This window comes from Macaca thibetana, chromosome 14, assembly GCF_024542745.1.
Source record: "Macaca thibetana thibetana isolate TM-01 chromosome 14, ASM2454274v1, whole genome shotgun sequence".
Taxonomy (NCBI): Eukaryota; Metazoa; Chordata; class Mammalia; order Primates; family Cercopithecidae; genus Macaca; species Macaca thibetana.
This window is the reverse complement of record NC_065591.1, coordinates 112610171-112625537: the sequence shown is the minus strand read 5'-3', so window position 1 is coordinate 112625537 and position 15367 is coordinate 112610171. Positions and strand designations below refer to the sequence as shown.

The 15367-nt window shown below is 47.8% G+C and overlaps 1 protein-coding gene across 1 annotated transcript in view; it reads right to left on the bottom strand.

The window, feature by feature from the left end:
• Positions 1-15367, bottom strand: part of GRIK4 (glutamate ionotropic receptor kainate type subunit 4) — a 363476-nt gene that overhangs the window by 123871 nt on the left and 224238 nt on the right. The window contains exon 9 of the mRNA XM_050759371.1: positions 3855-4016. Coding sequence (XP_050615328.1) covers positions 3855-4016 — 162 coding nt within the window. The remainder of the gene's footprint in view (positions 1-3854; positions 4017-15367) is intronic.

Below are 15367 nucleotides of genomic sequence, written 5' to 3'. Positions count from 1 at the left end.
CTATCTTTTAAACGGCCCTGGGCAGCATCCTCATGACAAGACACCCTCTCCAGTCCACTGAGCGAGTCAGCACAGCGCCCCTGCTCCACTGGGATGCCGTGACCCTGCCTGGTGTATTGCACACAGATGAGCAGCAAATGACTGGCCTCCCTTTCTTCCGGCAAGCCTTCCCCGACCTCTGCAGGCAGAACTCAGGGGCTTTCCTCCGCTTCCATGAGAGTAACATAAGCCCAGGAGTCACCTTCCCAGAGGTGGAGGTGAACCCTGCTCCTGCATGGTGCATCTGGAGGACAGTGGCTTTGATCTTCACTGTGTGACTATGTGATGGAGCCAGCCCTTCATCCCACTCTGCCACGGTTTGTTTGGTCCCAAGTCTCATGTGGCAGTGACCCGGGTGGGTTGGATAAAGGGGGTGGACGCTTCACAAATGGCTTTGTGCCTTTCTCACGGGAGCGAGTGACTTTTCACTCCAGTTCCCACAAGAACTGGCTGTTGAGAAGAGCTGACACCTCTTCCCCTCTCTCTGTGGCTTTCTCTCTTGCCATGTGAGCTGCAGACGCCCCCTCCCCTTGCCTTCCACCAAGAATGGAAGCTTCCTGAGGCCCTCACCAGAAACAGACACCGGCTTCTTGTACAGCCTGCAGAACCAGGAGCCAAATAAACCTCTTTTCTTCACAAATCACCCAGCCTCGGGTATTCCTTGATGGCAATACAAACGGACTAAGACGCATTCTGTATTTGGATATTCAGACTTTTTACCATGCGGCTTTGCATTTTTTTCCTTTAAAAGGGTAGAATACATTTCCTCACTCCCTAACATGGAGTTTGTGTGTGTGACTTTCTTTGGCCAAGAAAATGAGTGTGTGCCTTTCTGGGAGCCTAGGACTAAGAGGTCCTTGTGTTTCCACTTGCTTTGCTGTCCTTCTGTCATCACCAGGAGAATATGCTGGGCTGGCCTGCTGGTCCAGGGGAAGAGGTACTGGCCCCAAGTAGGCCCAGTCTGGATTAGCCAACCCATGCATGCTGAGAGATCTCATCCAGAGCAGCAGAGCTGCCCAACCGAGCCAGCTTAGACGAGTGGCTCCCTCGCTGACCCACAGGTCCACGGGCTTTATAAATGTGTACTGTATGCATATTTATTGTGTATCATGAGATTTAGGAGTTGGCTGTTACACAGCATTTACATAGCAAAAGCTGCCTGATATATTTAATAATGCCTATTCCAGCATCTGGCATATATAGGTTGTTATATTAACTTACTTGGTGAATAACTGTGAATTGAAGATAGAATCATATCTGATTCCATCTTCACAATAATGCTCTAAGACAGTCAGGCATAATTCACCTAAAATTATGGTAAAAGAATCTGAGGCCCACAGGGGTTACATCACTACCTAAGATCACATGGTGAGAAAGCGTCTAGGCCAGTATTCGACTCCAGGCTCTGTGACTCCAAGGCCAGTGATCTTTTCAGCCTGCCTGACCATGGCAGCGCTGACCCACAGCTCTCTGAAAGGCACTCCTGGCCTTTGTGCTGGATCCTTACAAAGAAGCCCACTAGGAACCGAAGGACCCTCATTTGTCTGCTCGTGGCCAATGTGAGCATCAATGCAAAGGCAGACACCCTTAGAGAGAATGAGGAAATAGGGCCTAGGACCATTTACTTCACTAGGCCAGATGCCAAATGTGGTGAGGCTTGGGTTGAAGGGAAAGAGACAGATTTTTTTTTTTTCCTTTCTTGATACTGTGTTGCAAGCCTTTCAAATTGGTCAGCACCTATTAAAATACTGGAATGAGAACTGTAAGAACAGCAGACTCGGCTGGGAGAACAGGGCTTGCATTGCTGCTGGGGGTTGAGTCTGATCCTGCACATGAAACTGTGCTTTGAGATGTCCCTCTCTGTCCCTCAAACCATTTAATGGGCATCACTCCTTCCTTCAGCTGCCCTCCCCAGTCCTTCCCATGGATTTTTGCCTATTTTAGGTCTAAAATAGCTTATTGGGATGGGTTCCATAAACCTTCATGAAACTCTGTTTCTCAAACCCCATCCTCCTGTCCCATTCCCTGGATCAAAGCTTCCTGAGTTTTCCATGAGCTCTGACCTCCTTAGCTATCCCTTCCTTCCTAAGACATCCACGAGGCCACATGATCATAAAAGCACAGAGTTTTGTGAAAGGTCATTAAGTCCAGGCCCTGGCTTCCGCAGCCCGCCTCCAAGGTCACCATGTTGACTAAGCACTAATTAGACGCCAAGTGTGCAGATGTCTAGATATGCCTTTGCCTCTGGGCATATCTTATCAAAGACAGGCATCCCTCCTATTTTTAAAACTCACCAGAGAATTTCCCACTCCAGGAGTGTACCTAATTCCATTGCCATCTCCTAGACCTGATGCTTTTCCACTTCTATCTATAACTCATCATTCCGCCTGACTCACTCACTCACTCATTCACTCAACAAATACCTAGTAACTGCAGACATGTGTTGCTTAACAGTGGGGACACATTATGAGAAAAGCATCATCAGGCAATTTCTTCATTGTGTGCCCATCAGAGAGTGTGCTTACACAAACCTAGATGCTATAGCCTACTACACTCTTAGGCTATATGGTATAGCGTAGTGCTCCTGGGCTACAAACCTGTATGGTATGACTGTACTGGATACTGTAGGCAATTGTAACACAGTGTTACGTACTTGCATATCTAAACATACCCAAACATAGAAAAGGGACAAGAAAAATGTGCTATTATCATCTTTGGAACCTCCATCATATAAGTTGTCCATTGCTGACCAAAATGTCATTATGCATGCATCACTGTACCTCCATCTAGCCAGGCTCAATTACAGTACAGCATGGCAAGGAAATGACAGTCCTAGAGAGATGCAAAGTGGCACGGAGGTTAAAAGTATAAACAGTAAAGCCATACGGCCTGGGTTCTGGTCCTGGTCCTCTGCTCACTGGCTGTGTGGCCCTGGGCTATTTGCCTAACCTTTCTGGGCTTCGGTTTTATCATCTGTAAAATGGAGATACTGATAGTAGCTGCCTCAGGAAGTTGTAGTGAGCATCACAAGCGCTGCCTCGTGGAGCTTTTAAAAATAAAATAACGTGTATAATGGGGCTAGGCAGGGCATAAAAAGCCACACAATCCTAGTCTCCTGAGAACTTGGCTCTTAACAAATGTACACAAGCAGATATTCTTGGCCTGCCCCACGGAGAAGAACATCCAACTCAGTGGAGAACGGCCATGGAAAGGTTTGCTCCCGTTACACGTGCCGGAAGGGGCCAGAACTGCAGAGAGGAAGCACAGGGACTGGGCAGAGGGGAGCCACTCCGGATGAGCCCTGACTCAGGAAGTGGCCAGGGGGTGGACAGAGCACCAGACCAGGAGCCAGGAGTCCTGGGGTTAGTTCCACTCTGCAACAGCCTCGATGTTTGCCCTTGAACAAGACCCCCACATCCCCACTCCACATCCCATTCCAGCCTGGGCTTCAGTTTCCTTATCTGAAAAATGAGGGAGTAGATCAGCTTAAAGGCCCTTCTAAACGATTCTTGGATCCTAAACTCAGGCAGCTCTCGGCAATGGTATTATTGAGAGTCTGGCCGCGGGGGACCTGCAGACTTCACTAAGTGACAACCCAGTACCTCCACACAGCCTCTCCCTGCTGCCTACAGCTCACTGCTTCCCAAACATCACCCCCTGCAACCACTTCCCACACTTTCTACCTCCCTTTCTGAGCTGGGACGGGAGCGGGAGACGGCTGGACTCCAGGAGGGTGTGTTGCCCAGGGGCTGGTCCACAGAGGGGCGATGTGCAGAGGCCAAGGGGCACCAGGAAGAGCTCTGGCGGGTACTTACCGCAGGCCCAGTGAAGGGCACATGGTCACAGTTCTCCTGCCAGGACTGGTTGAGGCTCTGGGCAAACTCTTGGAAGAAAGCATGGGATTGGTTGAAAATGGAAAATCCCAGGATGTTGACACGATCATCCACAAGGCTGTCCATTCTCTGGAGTGAGAACTCCTGGAAAGACCCAGCATCAGAAATAAGAACATAGTTAGGAAAGGGTGAAGTGAGGGATGGACTTCAGTAGAGCATGTCCGGATACTTCATTCTAGTCCAGAGAACACCAGACAGTCTGTTGGGACCTAGGAGTCCAGAGTTAATGAGAGTAGTTTTTCTAGGAGTTAACACTGTAATAGTGGAGGGTGGAGGAGGAAAAAAAAAGCAGAATGATCTCTAAACAAGTATATACAAGATGCACTAGCTAGAGAAAGAAAGAAAAAAGCCATGTGCCCAGTGGAGGCAGCACTAGGCACATGGGGTTTTTTCCACGGGAAGTGGGATGCTTGAGCGGTGTCTTGAAGGATATATAGGCATTTTCTGGGTGGAGAACTGTGGGTGGTCAAAGGCTACTCCAGCCAGAAATCCCCACATATACAAGGGCACAGAGCTGAGAAAGTGCATGGCCCTTTCAGTCAACTGCCCGTGCTGTACTTGTACTTTGATGAAGACGTCACTTCTTAAAGTGTGATTCTACCGTCAGCATCATCCAGGTTCCTTTTTAAAAAATGATAGGGCTGGGTGCGGTGACTCACACTTGTAATCCCAGCACTTTCAGAGGCCAAGGCGGACGGATCACTTGAGGTCAGGAGTTCGAGACCAGACTGACCAACATGATGAAACTCCATCTCTACTAAAAATACAAAACTAGCCAGGTGTAGTGGTGTATTCCTGTAATCCCAGTTACTTGGGAGGGTGAGGCAGGAGAATCACTTGAACCCAGGAGGCAGAGGTTGCAGTGAGCTGAGATTGTGCCATTGCACTCCAGCCTGGGCAAGAAGAGCAAAGCTCCATCTCAAAAAAAAAAAAAAAAAAAAAAGGATGATTCCTGAACCCCACCTAACACCACCTGAACCCGAATCTGTGGAGCTGAGGCCCAGGAGCTTGCATTTCCAGTGGGACCCTAAGTCTTATACACCTGAAGCATGGGTTAGCACACTGGATACAAGGGGGCCTGGGAGAGGGATGGTGAGAAACGAAGCTGGGGCAGTCAGCAGACGCCAGACCATAAGAGTGAGGATGCCAGGCTTGCGAATGTGCCCTTTGTCCTAGGTGTGATGGAACCCAAGGGAACTGTCAGCGGGGGAATGCCAAAACCAAGTTTGCTTTCCCAGAACCTCAACCTGAGGGTTTGTGGGTAGGGTGGTGCCTTCATTTACCACTAATTTTTGCATTCACTTGATAAACATTTAAGCATTTATCATGTGCCAGACATGGTTCTAGGCATGGAGGATACGGATGAGAGAGACACACTTGCTGCCCTCAGGAAGCCTGCAGTTAGTGGAAGAGACAGATAGTCAGGAAACAAATTCATCATCATTTCGTATAGCTAGGGGGATGGGACTTGGGGTGAGGGACTGCTACTTTAGATGAGGCAGTCAGGGAAACCCCATCTAAGGCAGTGATATTTAGAAGCTCAAAGGCGTTCTCCCTGCAACCCATGGTCCTCATGCAATCAGCCGGGTGGGGCCAAGTGATAGTCAGCAGGTGTGAGTGCACCAAGGCCAGTTAGAGTTATAGAGAGGGGCAGTGTCCTCCTCTGAGCTGGGAGCCCTGGCCCCCAAGATCTCCCTGGGCCCTGTACAGCGAAACCAGTCAAGAGGGTGTAGATTATCCAGCTCACTGATCCCTGCTCCCAGAAAGATGCCTTCAAATGTGTGTCAGGCCACCTTTTCACACAAAAATCACATTCATTGCATGTTCATTCCAAGTGCCTCGCACACAGCTCCACACCGTGGGGGTACACAGGACTTCCAGACCCAAGGACTAGCCCATCAGCTACTCAGCCTGACATGACAGATGGCAAGCGCCTTGGGCTTTCCTTCTGGCCAGGCAGGCAGAAATATTGCTTTCCTCCAGGCAGTCTCCTCTTCTGAAGACTTAGCTGCTGTAGGCTCCTGGCACCACCCTTGTGTCCTTGCCACACAGCTCCAGTCACTGCCAAGGTCTCAGGCTGCAGGCCTGAGCTCACCTGCCCAAAGCCTGGATTCATTAGCTTACACGTGCAAACTGGAGGTACCAAGCTTCCTTTGAAGCCACCAATGCCTGACAGAGTGGATTTGGATAAGGATTAAGTGTATTTTGGATCCTGCCACATTCCCATTAGGGGAACAAGGACATGCCAGAGAATGTACTGATTCCTACACTGATATTATCTCCCATCTCTCTAACAGGGCAGCTGCCCATGTGCTGTGGGCTATCGGTAGGCACAAGGGGGCAGACGGCTAATGAGAAGAAGATTCATTTGGCAAGGGTGCAGTGACTGGGGCAGAGCCAGACTGTTGTGGGCAAACCTGGGCACAGTTGGCAGGGGCTGGAAAATGTCCTCTTCCCTGGCTTCCTTATCATTGTGGGCAGACACATCAGCTCAACTCCATCCTCTCCCCACATGCATAGCCTGATGGATGGAGGCTCATTTTAAGGAAGCCCTGAGGCCCTGGATGTTCACAGATTCACAGTGGCAGCTGGGGTGATATAGTGGACTCAGGCTTTGGTGTTCAAATCCAGGTTCCTTACCGCACTGGCTGTATGACTTTAAGCAAGGTCTGTAACCTTCTGGGCTTCAGATACTCGTTTTTAAAAAAGAAAATATTAGCAACCTTATAGGTTATTTCAAGGAACAAGTAAGATGCATGCAAAGCTTAGCATCATATTTGGCAAATACAACAGCTACTGAAAGACCACAGTGAAATCTGGGGCAGCTTCTGGCTCTCTGCCTCTTCAGTTCCACTTGTCTTGGAAACCTAAGTTAGGAAGGTATTCCCTTCAAATGCATGTTCTAGGTGGAGTAAGAATGAATGAGTTAATTACAGACACTTAGAGACAGTCTACCCAGAAGTCAGCCAGTCTGTCTTCCTGCTTTTTTATTCCTATCTTCTTATCCCTCAATTATACGCAACTTTCAAAGGCCAAACCAGATAAAAAGATAAAAAGATTCCAGAAGTTTCCTTGATAATTTGTTCTGTTTATAATGACTCATGGGATAGCCTGTGGAAGGACAAGGAAGGGGGAGGGGCACATTCTTTTACTGCCATTTCCCACGACACTCTAAGGTTCTAGTATCTAAGAATCCTTACAGTTAGGAAATTCTTCTTTTCATCTAAACTTAGACTTTCCTGCTGCTATTGAAGACTATTGTCTAAAAGAACATGGGAAATAGCTGACCACCGCTAGTTTACAAACAATGAACATCTTCTGTGCCAGTATTTCTCAAAGTGTGTTCCTCAGGGCATTAGGTTTCCAGAAATTTCATGAAGACAAGTTTCCATGCTCAAATAAGGCTGGAAAACAATGCACATTATATCTGCCTTTTCAAGATTCATAATACTCACTAGCCTATTAAAGGCTGAAAAAAGTACGGCAGCGAAGCAGCTGGTTTCATTTTGTTTAACCCTGAATTTCCCAAACACACTGACCATGGAACAAATCAGGACCGTGGGTTTTTTTTCCTCCTCCAAAATCCATGAGTGCCTGGCAGTAGCATGCTTCAGAACGTAATCTGGGAAATGCTACTCTACATCTATTCAGAGAAACATTTCTTATAAATCCAAAGTCAAGTGGTGGGGGCATTTTGTGGAGACAGATAGTTCATAAAACTAACACATTTCAGGAATGGAAGGGATTAAAGTTCACCCAGTTTCTGCTGCCCACCCATCTTGAGTCCTACCCAGGAATGCACACCTGGCTCACTTAGGCTCCCACTGTGCCTCCCCAACCCCGCCCCAGCCACACTGCCTGGCTGGTTGTAACCTTCATACAATGACAGAAAGGGCTGGAAGCAGTCCCTCAGGTGGAACAGGTCCTCATGGGGACCTTGATCCTCTTCTTACAAATGTCCCAGGAAGGGATGTCCTGAGGGTCCCTGCTCCCAACAAGCGTCGACTCCCATTGTCCCAAACCAGGGTGAAGCACAGAGCAAATGAAACCTGGTAAAGCCAAGTGGTGGGGCAGAGACCAGGACCAGGTCTTCCACGACTCCACGTGTGGGTGGCTTTGTGACAGACCCCGTGTTGCAGTCTTTGTTCACACACGTGGCCTCTCTCTACAGAGGGCTGTGTGTTTCCAGGAAGTAAAGATACATTTGCCTCATTTTTGAACTTCACATTGCAGCTACAGAGTGCTTGATACCTAGAAGCTGTTTGGTCAATGCTGTTTTGAGGACAGTTGATTGACGACATCTTAATGCCTTGGGTCTCACTGTGGCCAACTCTAACACCGAGCACACACTGTCACACCTCCAGAAGGTGTAAAAACATGCGTAGAAGCTGTGCTAACCACTGACTGTCGCCTGTGAATTGCATTACTGTATTTTTAAAAATCCTGACAGCTTGCTTTCTTATCACTGGGCTTTCACATGAAAAACATTTTTAAAACTGTGTGCATGTGTGTGTGTGTGTGTGCACATGTGCATACATGTGTGCAAATCTTTGTGTATACAATGGTATGGAAGGGTCCAAATAGCTATAGTTGAAGGTCAGGTCAGAACCACAAGTGGATACAGGGGGATGTTATCCTGGGATGAAGGAAGGCCTCATGGATAACGGCTTGAGAGCTACATGGAAGGGCACCCCTCACTTTCTGCCGCAGATGTGCCATGTCCAATGTCCTGGTTTACCAACAGGCATCCATTCACCGTGAGCTGCAGGAAGCTTCATGGGTCTACTGCCTATTCATCACCTGGGCCAGGGAGCAAGAACAGGCTCTGCGTAGGGGCTGAGTTGGGGATGGGCTCAGACAAGCAGAGGTCCTAGAGCTGAGGTAGTTTTGTTGGAGGAAGAGAGGAAGAGAGGGCCTGTGAAACTGTGAGATTACCATGGCTGCAAGGGGCTGACCATGCCTTACACCACACAGGGTCTGGTGCCAAGAAATACAGAGCTTCAGTGTCTGGTATCTGGGAACATGGAGGGATAAGGGAAAGGCTGGGCAGACCTTGTGGGCAGCTTCTGCAAGGGAGGTCTGGGGGCAGCAGTGCCCTGAGGACATGTTCAGCTGGGCTAAGCAGTCCAGTCCTGTCACTGGGGGCTGGATTTAGTCAACCCTGGGGACAGGACGAGGTTAGTCAACTACAGCTAAAAGCACAAGGACATTTAATGACCCAGATTAAGTTTCTGTGTTTGACCTGAAGTAGAAAAGCAAGAAACCAAAGCACAGGTCCAGGAGGTGTCCTTAAATCAAGTTCGTCTCCTAACTCAGGCCAGATGGGTAAGTAGGGGAAGTGGCATTCCGTGATGTTTTCTGCCCAACAGCCCCTTCCCCTTTGCCTTCCTAACCAATACATGCATTACTATTCTCCCAGGCACCTAAGCTAGAAACTTCAGACAGCCTTGACTCCCTTATTTTTTAACTCCACACCTAGTCAACTGCCAATTCTGTCAAACCTATCTCTTAAATGTCTCTTGAAGCTGTCCCTTCCTTTCTAATCCCACCAGGCCTCGTCATTTCTCCTCTGCAATAGCTGCTATTTAATGGAGATCATGCCTGTGATTTTGGGATACCTAGCCACCATACTGTTCAACTCCCAGGTTCCATTTATACTGATGACCATGTGAATGGTGCCCCTTGGCATTGTGCAATGTGGCAATCTCATCACGAAACAGCAGCATGTATTAGAAAAAGCACAAGTTTTGAAATAAGGCAGTCTTGGTTTCAAACCCTCATTTGACCACATACTGGCTGGCTGATTTCAGGCGGGTCTCTGAACTTTCGGTGTGTTCACCTGTAAAGTGTGGGTAAGAGCATCTACCTTGCACGGGTAATCCATGAGCAGTGCCTGGCACACAGGCACTCGCGGCCTGGGAGTCCTCTTCTGTCCAAGTGCAATCTATCCTCCGTGCTGCCGGTGTCACCAAAGTGGGTGCGCTGCCCCACTCTCCTCCCTTTTCCTGGTCCCCCTGAACTGCTGGGCCCTGCCAAAAGGAAAGATCTGGCCTGGAGGTCTTGCCTTTCTCTTTCTCTTCCTCTTTGCTTGGAAAGAGATGACTCTTAGCTACTTGTCAAATGGGAAAAGTTTTGCTAAATAAGTCACCACAGGCTGGGCGCAGTGGCTCACACCTGTAATCCCAGCATTTTGCGAGGCCAAGGCAGGTGGATTACCTGGGGTCAGGAGTTCAAGACCAGCCTGGCCAATATTGTGAAACCCCGTTTCTACTAAAAATACAAAAATTAGCCAGGCGTGGTTGCGTGGCATGTGCCTATAGTCCCAGTTACTCGGGAGTCTGAGGCAGGAGAATCACTTGAACCCGGGAGGCAGAGGTTGCAGTGAGCCAAGATGGTGCCACTGCACTCCAGCCTGGGTAACAGAGACTCTGTCTCGAAAAAGAAAATAAGTCACCATAAGATCCTAATTGCTTGGTGTGGCGATTTGTGTTGAGATAGATGCCTTTAGTTGAAATTCCAGATCTTCCAACCATGAATAATCACAAGAAAGCAGTAATTCTAATAATAACTCCTACAATTTACTGACCACCAACTGTGTGCCAGGCAAAACTGAGCACTTCACCGAGAACATGGGAGAGCTGAGGTTCGCCTCACATCGCATCTGTTCAGCATGAGGAACCCAGACAAGGAGTCACAGCAAGTACCAGGTGCAGCAGGTGGGAAGGAATTCGAAGCCAATGCAGTACAACTGCAGGCTTGTGTGGCTACGATGGCTCAGAGAAACAGGCAGTCGAATGCAGCTTGGTGAACTTGGCCAACTTCTGCTGAGAGCTGTCCAGCAGCCTCAGCCACCCCTAGTAAAATCTCTCCACGGTCATCATTATTTGAGCCTCAAATACTTCCCCGCTGGCCTGTGAACTCTTGGAAGGCAGAATGGAGTGTCTCACTCACCGCTGTGTCCCTGGCACCTAGAAAAATCAGTGAAACCAAAAACTGCCTTCTGGGCTCAATTAAATGGTTAGGAGAATAATAATGCTGGAAAGAGTGAGTATGGGTCTGGAGTCGCGGCATTTTACATCATACACTGTCTGTGGGCATTTTCACCTAGATTTTCCTCTCTGAAATCCCACATTCCAAAAACCAATCTTTTTAAAAAACATCTTTTAATTTCTTTATTTTTATCTTTTTTAATCAGAAAAGTTTCCTCATTTTAAAATGGGGGAAATCAGACTTCACTGTGCCATTGTGAGACTCAAAAATGATAATATATAGGAGAGCCCTGTGCAGACTGGAAGCATGATACAGACTCCTTGAGTTATTACTATTATTAGAAGTAATAATAGAATAGCTCGAGGAATGCATGTTTCATGTACTTTCAGGGATCATTAGCAGGTTGTGAGGAAGGCAGTGTGCGGAGGCCTTCCTGAAGCCCACCAGATCACGCCACAAAGGTGGCCATCTCCGGCGTCTGCATAAAGCCCTCAGCCCCAGGTAGCCAAGAACCTTAACAGCTCCCTTCCCACCAGGGCCACAGGCAACTTATAAAAGGTGTCACCCCAACACTTCTATGACCTCTGAAATCTCTCCGAATGTGAACACCTGGACCCATTTGGGTTTTAACTGTCCCTATTTGCAGCCTCTTCACTCCAGAACCGGCTCTGCTTCTTAACAGTGGTGTTTAAAATCCTTAACCCCCTTAACAGTGGGGTTTCCAGCAGTCCCTCATGTCTTGCCTGCTTTCACCCAAGCCTCAGCCTTTGATCCTCTCTGCTCCATGCTCAGCCCTGGACCCTGACTGCCTGGGAGAGGAGGCTGGCAGCCTCATGTCACCCACGTCAAAGTGATTTATGAAATATCAATTTATTACTGAGTATAACATCAAATGCTTCCATGGATGTGGCTGAATGAAGCTTACAGGGCACTTTCATGCACTGCTTTTGGGTCTCCCAACCGTAATTGGAAGTGGACAGAACAGGTTTTATTCATGTTCACATGTGGTACAAGAGGAAACCATGGTGACCAGGAGTTAAATGTCTTGCCCCTAAGACAGATATGGAATTAAGATCCAGGTCCTTGGCAAAGAAGACCAGTGATTATTCTATCTTCCCTTATTCTATTTTCCCTTGTTCTATCTTCCCTTATTCTATCTTCCTTTATTCTATCTTCCCTTATTCTATCTTCCCCACCGTGTGCTCAGCACCGGGCTAGGCCACTAGGAGGTGGTGTTGGGGCATACCCCATCCCTGAGATTATTAATGATTGACAACTTCAAATGTTCTCACCCCAGGAGTCCTGAGAACACTAAACAATTCTAATTTCTTAGAATATTATTATGAAGTTGAAAAGGAGGAAGATAGCCTTAAGACTGTATCACTCTTTAACTTGAACTCTTTATCTTCCCACTTGGATCTGCTTCCCTCCCTTGGTTCCCTCTTTGTGAATGTCACATGATCCACCTGTCAATCAAGCTAGAATTTAGAATGCATCCTCCACTTCCATGTTCTCACTGTCCCCATCTCATTCATGTAAGCAGGTATGCACTCATTTATTGTCATTTGAGGACATTTTAATTTCTTTACATCTCTTGAATCTGATCCCTGCCCTCCACCCCATCATCTCTACCTCAAATCAGATCCTCACCAGCTGGGTCCTAGACTATGGACTCACTGGTTTCTCTTCCTTTAGTCTTGCACTTCTCCAAGTTCCTTCTCCATGTTATTGCTGGAGTGATCTTTCTAAACTCCAAATTTGATCATGAACTTCCCCCTCACCGAATACTCCTTTATTGCATACAGGACTCCTTTATTGCCTACAAACCCTTGGCTAGACATATAAGTCCTTTCATGCTATGATTCCTGTCTACCTTTTCCTCAGTGTCCACCTTGACCTCCTCCATCACTCAAGCCTGGCAGAAGTGGCCACTCAATCATGCCCCCATTACACCTCATCTACATACCTGTCATCACTTGGAGCTTTTTACCACGAGTTTGTTCAAAGCTACCTCTCCAAGGACTAGATGCCATTTGAAATAAATGCACTTACATTATCAGTGTTCACTCTGGTGCACCCCATATAGAAAGAAGTCAAGGCTGTTGACTGAAAACATTTAGGAAGGGAGCACTTGTCAGGCTGTGCCTCATCTCACCCCATTGGCAGCCTGGCCCTCTCACCTGCCCAAGGCTCTTCTTCATAGTTAGATCCATTCACTGCTCCTTGGGATCTAATGCATCGCAGAAACCAGGCCCCAGACCCTTGTCTCAGAAGTCCCCTCTTAGCCTTTTTGCAGGAAAGCCCCGGAGCCACCAGAAGTCCAACATCTCCTGGGCACGCTTACATCCTCTCCTTCCCTCCTAAGCCCACTTAACTGTGGTACCTGTCTGTCTATTTATCTGCATCAAAGCCTGTGCTATCTGTGTAGGCTGGGAGATGGCTTTTTGTGTAATAGGTCTTTGAAGACAGTAGCAGCTGGGAGGCTAATTCATACCTGTCAATGAATTTCATTTAATAGGAGATTGGTCCTAAATCTCCCAGCTTTGGATTCTTCTTCCTGCATGTTTCGTATTCATTTAGCCCCATAACCTGGACATGCACATCCCTTCCTCCCGGGAACTCTGTCTTTTCTCTGCTTTTCTTTCCCAACATGAGTCCACAAACAGGACTTCAAAGGCAGACCATATTCCATCTTGTTCAATGCTCTATCCCCTTCACCGTACCTTGTGCTTAGCAAGTGCTCAATACACATTCATTAAATTAGTTAATGTTCACCTGCAAACACTCATCAGGGTAGAACTACCTTTACAAAGCCTTCAGTCATACGATTCCCAGAAGAGGAAGGCAGAGGCCAGGAGGAAAGCCCTCTTACCTCCTCGGCAGCGGCTGGGTCTGTCTTCATTTTTTTAATCTACAAGACTGTTCTGGGTCTCTGGGTGCGAAATAAGTAGTTATTAACTGTGTGGTTAACTGTGCAGCTGAAACCTCAGGAGGTCAAATTGACATGAGAACTGGTGGACACCTCGGGCTCTCCCCTTAGGCTGCAGTGAGCTACCGCTTTTCTGCAGGCTTGCTTTCTTCTTCAAGCACGGATCAGGATTCACCGATCAGGCCTCCTGTTTATACATCAGGTACTAAACCTCTCCTTTCCCAGGTCCCAACACATTAGAATCAGGCATGCAGAGATCCCAGGCACCCCCAGCCCCACCATCTCACCAGGGGTACAAGGAGTTGTTTAGGAAGATGAGTGATGCTGTCAATCAGTGGCCTCTGCTCCTGACTAATTTACGTGCTCCATATTGGCAGCAGGATCAAATAATAACAGTTTTTCAGCTCTTGGACACTTTTTAGATCTTAGTTTCACTCATTCCTCCATTCATTCAACAAAAACATGAAGGTCTCCTTGAGAACACACATCATGCTGTGCACTAGAAATAGAACAATAAGCACACCCCATGCCTGTCCTCAGGATGTTTAAACTTAGTAGCAGGTGGAGGGCAAGTCCTGAAGTGTGGTTAATTACACAGTGCGGCACGTATAAAGTGGTCTCTTCTACCAGAATTGCTGCTGATATTCCTGAGCTGAGGGTTGACTGCAAGTTGAGACCCGAAAGCTGAGCAGGAGTCAGCCAGATAAAGAGGTAAAGAGGAGTTTCATGAACAGAGAAACCACAGCATGTGCAGAGCCCCAGAACAGCAAGAGCTTATGACAGATTCAGGGACCTGCAAGTCCTTCAGTATGGCTGGGGTGTGCAGTGGGAACGGGAGGTCACCGGAGTTATGTTAAAGGGTTCAGACTTTATCCTGAGGGTAATGGGGAGACAGACACCGAAGGGTTTTAAGCAAGAGAGCACTATGATCAGGAATGGTTTTAGGACTATCTTAACTCTCTGCCAAGATGAAAATCCAGCTTTGGAATTCACAGGAGAGGCATCTACCACGTGAGCTATGGCTGGAGGCTTCAGTGGGATGGGCAGGCCTCAGGCTTGCCACTGGGCTGTGAACGTGAGGGAAGCTTCAGATGGTGATTCACTGAGCTGTCGATGCCTTTGACATGGAGTGGAGCCTGACGCTGAGGATGGAGAAGCTGGATTGCTTAATAATAACAGCAATTGCTACTCCTAATGGTGCTTGTAATACAATAGCACTTATAATGTAATAATAATAATAATGCGATTTGCCATAATGCCTTTTATTCTCAGTCTCCCTCTGCTTTCCAAACATTCATTAAATCTCAAACACACTTCTCAGCAGGGCCCAAATTCCTCAGGGCCACCAGCCTCCCTGCTAGCCACAGCAGTTTCAAGAGGCCTTGGTTTGCCCCTTTGCCTTGGCTGTCAGTTTTCCCTCAGGGGCTGGCTTATAGGCCATCATCAGGATGCAAGGGATGGGCCCTGCCCTGAGCTCTGCCTTGCTCCAGCAGAGACAACACAGAGTTTATCATTT